The 8,797-nt window shown below is 48.9% G+C and overlaps 1 protein-coding gene across 1 annotated transcript; it reads right to left on the bottom strand.

Annotated features, from left to right (window-relative positions):
- Window positions 1-1,159: 1,159 nt before the first annotated feature.
- On the bottom strand, window positions 1,160-2,269 carry OLIG3 (oligodendrocyte transcription factor 3). The gene has a single exon (XM_019732712.3). The coding sequence runs from the start codon at window positions 2,018-2,020 to the stop codon at window positions 1,202-1,204; it is 819 nt and encodes a 272-aa protein (XP_019588271.2). The 5' UTR covers window positions 2,021-2,269; the 3' UTR covers window positions 1,160-1,201.
- Window positions 2,270-8,797: the final 6,528 nt, after the last annotated feature.

Genomic DNA, 8,797 nt, shown 5'->3' with positions numbered 1-8,797 from the left:
AAAGCCAGGATTTAAAGGTTCTTTTTTATTTGAAATCTCATCCAGAAACACTGGTCATTAATAAATATATCATAGTTATCAAGAATATATAAAAAATAAAGACAGGTATTGTCTTTGAAGCCCTAACAAAATATTTCAAGCAGATGTTCAGGAAAATAAAAACGGTACCCCTTCCCAAACCACTATAAGTTTTTCAAAGCTGATAACAGAGAGAGCAGACCCCGCATGCAGAATAACTGAGCAAGGTGGGGTGGGGTAAGCTGGCGGAAGGAGCCCAGGCTCTGGCAATCGGTGGCCCCTAGAACAGCAGAGTAAGGTTGGGAATGGAGTTTTAACGGGTTGGGGGTGGGAGAAGAAGCGCATGTGCGTGAGTTTGGGTCTTTGCACTCTGCCCTTGCCCTCCGTTATCATTTCATACAACCACAGACAGATATATGGAGTACTTGGGAGAATTCACTAATAAATCCTTGTTACAAGGAAAATGGCATCACGGCCTGCACAACATGTTTAGACAAGATTCATTCAGAAGCGTGCATGCATTCTTTTGACCTACACTGCGTCTTAAGGAAAACCCACATAAGATGTCATGCCCTGGACCGGAGTTGAGATTCAAAACTTGGGTCTCTCTCTCTCTCTCTCTCTCTCTCTCTCTCTCTCTCTCTCTCTCTCTCTCTCTCTCTCCATTGTCTCTAAAAAACAAAACAACTGTAGAGAGAATAGTGACAATCAGAATTGCACCTATCTCAAGGAAATATTTACATTTGTTTTGCACAAAAGGGATGGTTGTCTTTTCCAAGGTGAGAACACAGAGCGAGAGAAAGCCAACAGTCAAGTACCTTCGCAAGTTTTTAACCACACCGATCCCTTCTTTATACAACAAATGCAGTTTTGACAAGAGCATATGGCAGTGAGAAATACTGGCGCGGCATGGGGAAAAGAAGCATGCATGCAAAACACACGACGTCTGGTTCCAGTACCCCTTCTCTACCACCTAGAAATTGCAGTTTGGTTCTGGTCCTTTCCCTGTGGGGGGTCAAGTGGGGTCTGAGATTTCTCAGTCCCAGTGGGAGGCCGTGGGGCCCCGCGCCCACCCTCCCGCTGGGCCGGCGGAGCGCCCAGCCACCCCCTTCCCTACCCGCCCCATACCGCGGCCCCTCCCGCAGCTCTCCCCTCATCCTCCGCAGCCGGGCCGGCCCGCTGCTCACTTGAGCAAGTCCTTGGACTCGGCTGACAGCCGGGCCATGTTGGCGGTAGAGAGAGCGGACAGGTGCGGTGGCGGTGGCATCTGGCAGATGGTGCAGGGGCAGGGCAGCCCGGCCCAGTGCTGGAAGCCGCTGCCCAGCTGCAGCGCAGGAGGCGTGGAGGGCGCCTTGAGCAGCGAGTGGGGAGGCCGAATGGTGCCGATGGCGGGCAGCGAGGCGGCAGAGAGCGGTGAGGATGGGTTGCCGGAGGACAGCGCACCGCCCAAGATGGGGTGCACTGGATGCACGGCGTTGGTGGCATGCGCTGGGTGGCCGGCCGAGTGGCCCACGGTCCCGCAGTGGAAGGCCGAGTGGTGGCCCCCATAGATCTCGCCAACCAACCTCTTCATCTCCTCCAGGGAGCTGGTGAGCATGAGGATGTAGTTTCTGGCCAGCAGGAGAGTAGCGATCTTGGAGAGCTTGCGCACCGAGGGCCCGTGTGCGTAGGGCATGACCTCGCGCAGCCCGTCCATGGCAAGGTTCAGGTCGTGCATCCGCTTGCGCTCGCGTCCGTTGATCTTCAGCCGCAGCTGCTGTAGGTCCTGTTCCGACAGCTGCTTCTTGATTTTGTACTTGCTGCTCTCGCCCGCGGCCTTGGCGCCGGCCCTCGAGAGGCTTTCCCCAGGCATCTTCTGCACCATGTCGCCCTGTGTGGACGAGACCGAGTTAAGACGGCTCTCCTGGTGGTGGTGGTGGCGGTGGTGGTGGTCCCTCAGATACATCTCATCCATGTCCGGAGAGGAAGCTCTGCTGGAGACAGAGCTCGAATCAGAATTCATTTTATTACAGGGGATGCGGCCCGAAGGTGGGGAGGCTTTAAGTGGGAAATTAAAGAAAATCTTGAATTAAAAAAAAAAAAAAATTGCACAGCCCAGCAACCCAATTCTCAGCGACAAGACATGAGAAGAAAAGCTGAGGCACTGCCTTTCCCCGCCTTTCTCCCTCCCCACTCCCTGCTCTCTGATTATGCTGTTTTCTGGTCAGCTAGTTGGTGTGTGCTTGAACTAACCTCACGCAGAAAAAGAGGGGCTTTTATAGAGCTGCGGCGGAGAAAAGAGACAAAAGAAGCCCTCCTATCTATCCTGGGCTGGTTAGGATGACGTGTCATCATTCAGGGCGGTGCGCTTTGCTGTCCCATTTAGCAAGGATTCCTATTCATATTCATTGTGGGGCCGCCCTGGGACACCTCTGCTCAGAACCGCTAGGAGCCCCCAGGCACAAAACCCTCTGATTGACACTGCTCCAGCTCACGCCTTCCTGATTTTTTAAAAAACTTGCCATTACCTCTAACCCCTCTCCCAATTTCCCTAACCAAATCACACCTAAGGAACCGAAGGAAGGGAAGGAAAGGGGCTAGGCTGTTGGTGGGAATTCCTCTGGGTCTAGAGAGACAACTGAAACATTCTCATTCATAGCTACTCTCAATTTTTGGCAAATATGGGCAAAAGAAGTCCCAAAGGAACAGTTTCAAGGACAGAGATGAGGATGGAGGGCAGGTTCAACGCGCGGGCCGAGGCTGGGGGAGGGTATTGCCTGTTGGCGTGGGTTGTCTGAAGTTTTATTATTATTACTATTATTATTATTATTATTTCTATTTTCCTAAAAAGACATTGTGCTCATTCTGTTTATTGGGCCCTCCTGGTGTGGTTTCAATTGGATGTCCATATCTGGTGATGGGTTTGACCCTGACCCTGCTGTGGGGATGGGTCTCTTGCTTTCTATGTCTTGTCTTTCGGTTTGAAAAAAATAATTACTGAAAGAATTTCAGTTTTGCTATTCTCTAACTTCCTAGACCTGGAATTGAAAAAAAAAAAAATCCTACTGTTACAAGAAGAGCAACTTAGGGAGGGGAGAGGGAGATAAGGAGCCCATGGGGTGGGGAAGGGGTTTGGGATTGGAAAGATTCCAGGGAACGCAGGAGAGTGTTCCTGCTCAGGCGTCCCCGCGCGCCTTGGACCCTGGCGGACGTCGGTGAGGCAATCCCGGCCCATAACTTGTCTGGGCGGCTTCTGGCCGCTGTGCGCTGAGCTGGAGGAGAACATCTGCTGCTCAGCGCCACCGCGGCTGGTGGGTCTACCCGGCTGGGCCGCCCCATGCCCGCGGGCCAGGGAAAGCGGGAGCTCAGGGTCGAATAATAAACTATGTTGGTGTGTGTGTGTGTGTGTGTGTGTGTGTGTGTGTGTGTGTGTGTGTGTTTCGGCAGCGAAGGGATCTAGAGAGCCCCTGTGCGCGCTCGCGTGGGCACTGCAGTCCAGCGCAGTTGTTTCTGGGGATACTGAAGGGGCCTGGAGTTTGGAGACTTGGCTGGGAGAGCCGAGGTCGGCTCCGGTCTTTCTTCCCTCTTGCTGTGTTTTTGTCAATAGAGACTAGCTAAGCAGGGGCGGGAAGGCAGAATTCCCCAGAAGCCGGAGAGCCCGGGGGCAGCCTTTAGACGAACCTGGGCACCGCTAAGTTCCGGGCTCAGAGGAACCCAAGATAGTCGCTTGATTGTGAATGAATGTCTAGGTGGCAAGTGAGAAACCAAAACAATCTCGCAACCTCGGGCAGTTAGAGCCTCAGACTGCACAGCAGAGTCACTGCAAGTTTCTAGGGCTCTAAGAAGACGAGACCTCACTTTCCATGGATAGGAATGGAGCGGCCAACAGAAAAGAGATGGATGCCCGGGTCCGGAGTTTGCACGCTCTGCGAGGCTGTACCTCGTTAACACTCACACCGCGAAAGCAGCTCTGGTAATACCAGTCGGATGGGGAGACAGACGCCACTTTGCAATGGATGCTTTTTCTACACCAAACTTTGATTCTTTGATAACAACATTTGAAAAAAAATGGCAATAGTGCCGCGTCAAGGCCAGGACCTCAGTGCCCTTGAAGTTAGGACACAAGCCTCTTATCCTTCTACTGCCTCCACTTCCATGGCAAAAAGTTTCTTAAAACGGAGAAGCCAGCAGATTCTATTCGATGTGGAAAGATTGATGCCCAAACGCCCTCCTAATATCTAAACCAAAGGAGTGTTTCTTAAGTCACCGGATTCGCCTAGTTTAGCTCAGTGACATGCCCTGAGCTGCTTATGTGAAAAAGGGTTCCAGAGCATATGCATATATTCGAACACCATCCCAGGTGATGGACGGAAGCGGGAGTGGGGGTAGGCGTGGTCCAGGCAACGGCCCTGAGCGGCTTGCCTGCGGCTCAAGTGGTGGCGGTGGGCAGGAGCCGGCAGGAGCGCCCCACTGGAGGAAAAAGCAGCCTGGCCTCCTTGCCTTTGGGCCGGTGCAGAGGCCCGGTCCCCACCATTCTCCGGATCCTCTTTCCTGACCCTAGGGGGTCGACGTCTGTCTTTCCCGCACGCAAACTAAGAGCGCTGCTCCTCAGTTTTTATTTGGAGAAGTAGCAAAGTCTAGTTAGAGCAGAACGGTTGCAAATAAAGGAGTAGAAAAATCATGCTGAGAAATGTATTTTACCTTTTTAAAATTCCCAATTTTCTCAGTGAACAGTATTAAGTAAGGTGTAAATCTCCCCCAAATTAATCGAGAAGGTTGCAGGAGGCAAAAAGGGTGAGGATAAATAGTCCTTGCAATACAAGCTGATCAACTCACTTGCGGGGCTGTAAGACAAGGGGCCAGGCAGGGTCTGGGAATCCAACCCAGAAGCCTCTCTTCCTACCGCCTTTCCACCAGGAGCCGACATATAACCGCTGCAACCAGCTCCCAGGGTGGGGGCTAAGTTAGGCCCGGAAGGGGCGCCCAGGCCTCTGCCTGCCTGGACCAGAGCCCCTCCACCCCCAACGGATTTTTTAAAAGCTTCAGTAACGTGAAGGTGCTTGAAGTGGCATATCTGTGGTGTCCAGGACAGGAGCGGGGGTGGGGGTGGGGGTGGGGGCGTTGGTTGCAGTCCGGGATGTGGTGCGTGCTCTCCTCCTTGGTTGCCATCTACTTTCCGGAAGGGCCACTGTGACAGCCGGATGGAGCAAGGTCCAGGGCTGCAGGCTGGCAAGAACTTTTAGTAAGTCCTTTCGAGAACCCCAGACTCTTCTGGGAGGCTTGCTCCCTACCCTCTATCTCTCGGAAGGATTAACAACGAGAAGAGGGCGGGTGAGTCAAGGAGCCATAACTTTGCTCGCCATACAATGGGTTGATACTCTCCAAGACCCAAAAGGCGCAGGCGCTCACCAGGCAGCACTGGCCGCTGCTCCCATGCGCTTGCCTTGCAGAGACGTTTTCCACCCTGAGGGTTCATCCGCGACCCCTGCTCAGCCCCTTGAGATAAGCCCCTAATCCGAGAAGGAATCAGTCTAGGAGCTCAGGAAGGCGAGCTGACGGATCTCTTCAGAGGGTGTCTCTGCCAACGCCCACCCCGGGTGTGTGCAAGGAGGGGACAGTTAGGGAGCCGGCGGTGGGAGGTTGCCGCAGCAGCCCAAAGGGGCCTCAGCCAGAGAGAGACGCGCCGTGACCTTGGCCCTGGCCGGGGGCCCATTCAGAGGGCTCAGACAAGCGAGAAGCCGGAGCGGGCCACCCTGCCGCAGCGCAGGGCCCAGATCTCTCGGGCCACACCCCGCGCGGTGACGGGAGGTGGGGGCCCGCAAGGAGGCGGGGGTCGTTCTATGGCAACAGGTGCGTCCCTAGGCCGGCGGGTTGCTTCCCGCCCAGCAGTCGTGCTTGGCTCGGGGTTTCTCAGCCTTTGTATAACACATGAAACAGTCGGTCGGCGCCGGGACCCTGTGGGAAGAGCAGCCCAGCCTTGCCGGTGCGCCCCAGGCACACGGCCTCAGATCTGCAGTCCACGACTGGACACAGCCCCTGTTCCCCGGGACCAAGCGTCTCAGAAGCTTTTCTGCTCATCCTGACACCCCACCCCCAACCCCATCGCCCTCCGTCACCAAGGATCGTCTCCTACCCTGTGCACGGTGCTTGCAGCTCGGTGCCTGATGTCTACAGCTCCACAGCTCCAGCCACCAAGTTTCTCTTCAGCAGCTGCCGGCTCTGCCTGAGGCCAAGGCTATTTGGACTCAGGAGCGACCCCCACCCCCACCCCATCCCCCTCCTGAGAGACCAGAGGCAAATGTCGCGCTGGCTGACCTGCCGGGCGCTACAGTGAGGAGCCGGTCCATCAGCAGCGTCCTGGGGCTCCTCCCGCTTGTCAGGCCTCAAACTTGACCCGCAGAAACTTCGGCCGACACGGAACGGCGGGAGGCTGCCCTGTGGGCTTCACCTTTTAACCCAATCCCCCTTCCAAAACAAAAAAGGTAAAAGGGAAATCCAAATATCTCTAAAGATGTTCTGTCATGTGCAACCGGAGGAATAGCCTAAAAACTAGTTGACCACGGAGGAACTTTTCAAAACGTAGTTTCTGTCTTTATTTGAGTAAAACAATCGCTTCACAACAATAGCAGTCAGGGCCGGGTCAATCAAGGCTGTTAGGTTGATCAAAGAAGCCATTACCAAAAGAAGAAGAAGAAAGAAAAAAAAAGACAGCAAATTTAAAATAATTAAATGTCCACGTAAATCGCAGCCAAGCAGGAATGATCTCCTCTCGCAGCAGCGCATCGGGTGATGGGGTTGTAGCGAGGGACCAACCGGAGACCTCGCAGTCAGAGATGCCAACATTGAAATCCCAACAATCAAATAGGTGCGCGAAGGGCCCCAGAGGATGGATCTGGGCTGACTGACCACAGTTCAGTTTTCTAGGCTTCCCCATATTTTACATAATATCTTGAACACCCACTATTTTTCTCCTCTTTTCATTGAAATCTGATTTTCCTACAGAAAAATGAATAGAAGTTGATGGACAGCAGACTTTTATAAGGTGATAGCAACTGCTTTTCGAAATGTTGGATGTGAGATTGGAGGATGTAAGGAAGTCCCAAAACAGCATAAAAGGATGAGGTGCTAATTATGTGAATATATAGACAATTTAATACATTGGCAGAAGTAGAAGTTAGATTTTAATGATGCATAAGCGGCAAGACTGGCTAGAACTTACAGAGTCATTACAATTATTTAAAGACTGACTAAAGTCAAAGGAGATATGAACTTCTGGGCTACACTTATAGGATTTTGCTCAATTAATGAGCATACTTCAGTCTTTTTTTTTCTTTCTCCATTCTGGCAACATCTGCTCAATTGCCAAAACCTCTACTGAGTTTTCCTCCTAAGCCTATAAATTGAAACATTTTTTTCTCAAGATTGGAATATGTAGGTTGATTTAAATATCACTGGTGATCAATCATGTAAACCAATGAGTTATATTAAAATTTGCATACTTATACATACATTCTTGGCATGTGCACTGACATTGTGGATTTGAGGCTCCATTACTACCAATACTTAAAAACCACTAAGTAAGTGATTTCTGATTAGTATTTTATTGTTATTTATTTACTTTTGTGATTTTATAATTAAAGCCACTGTATGCAATTTGATATCTTAATATAAAGTACCACTGAATATTAAATTCTGCTTTTTGTTTTTGGAAGTCATTGCATCATCTCCTGGATATATTTTATTATACAGTTAAATTAAACACATATTGCTGCACTATTTGTTAAAGTGTTTAAGGAATTTAGGTTTATTTTAGAAGTATGTAAATATTTATTTTAGAGATAAATATCTTATGTATCATATATTCTTTTCATCTTCTGTTCATTAATACTCAGGTTTATACACAAAGTATATAAATAAATAGATGCCACAAAGGGAGTAGACTGTAAGAACCTATGTATAGAGCAACAGAAGCTTAAAATGATGTTAACACTTATGTCATCAATTTATTATGTTACTTTTTTGTTATAGGTATCTACACATTATGTTTGTACATGTATATTTGCATTAAGTTAAATACATTAAAATGTTTGTTTGAAACCATGAGTCCTAAATAAAATGGAATAAATTACTTTTCAGGTGATAATAGAGACAAGGAAAAATATATTACACACCTGTTCATAAATAGAGTTGAATTTGAAATGTTATATTTACTCTTAACAAATATAGATTTAGACACATTATTTTGAGATAATTACGGAGCATGCTACTGAATCTTGAAAAGTCAAAATGGTAGTTTTCATAAGTTAACATTTCCATGGCTGATTGATTTTATGCAGAATCTATGGTATGGACAAGGTGGATCCTGCTTCATCATTTCTGAAAACAAATGAAAATATAATATATGGTTCTTTACCATTAGTCCATTGTATTTTTCTATTTATATGTATGTTTTATTTTGTTTGCATAACATCAACAATTTGAATGCAAAGTTTATAAAATCATATTGTCACCATTTACAATATTGGCTGCATTTTCATGTTCATCTTTACCTCATATAATAATATATAAAAAAAATTGAAGCAATTATCTAGGCAATTCAAGCCTCGAGTCCTATTTCGCTTTCCTTTTTGAGGTGGAGGGATGGAGGGTGGAGAGAGAAGAAGCAGACTAGAAACAAACTATCACTCAAAATTTCTAGGTGTGTATCATTCTATATTTTATATGCAGACCAGTCTTAGTCTCCTATTTAAGAACTGAAATGATATTCTCAACAGTACAATCAAGAACTGGCTGTAAAACA

This window comes from Rhinolophus sinicus, chromosome 2, assembly GCF_057876585.1.
Source record: "Rhinolophus sinicus isolate RSI-liver-muscle chromosome 2, RSI-T2T, whole genome shotgun sequence".
NCBI classification, from domain to species: Eukaryota; Metazoa; Chordata; class Mammalia; order Chiroptera; family Rhinolophidae; genus Rhinolophus; species Rhinolophus sinicus.
Note: the sequence above shows the minus strand (reverse complement) of the source record. Positions and strands in the feature narration are given on the sequence as shown.

What these genes read in the sequence shown, in the direction of transcription:
- OLIG3 (XM_019732712.3), bottom strand. Translation starts at nt 2,020, where the DNA reads ATGAATTCTGATTCGAGCTCTGTCTCCAGCAGAGCTTCCTCTCCGGAC.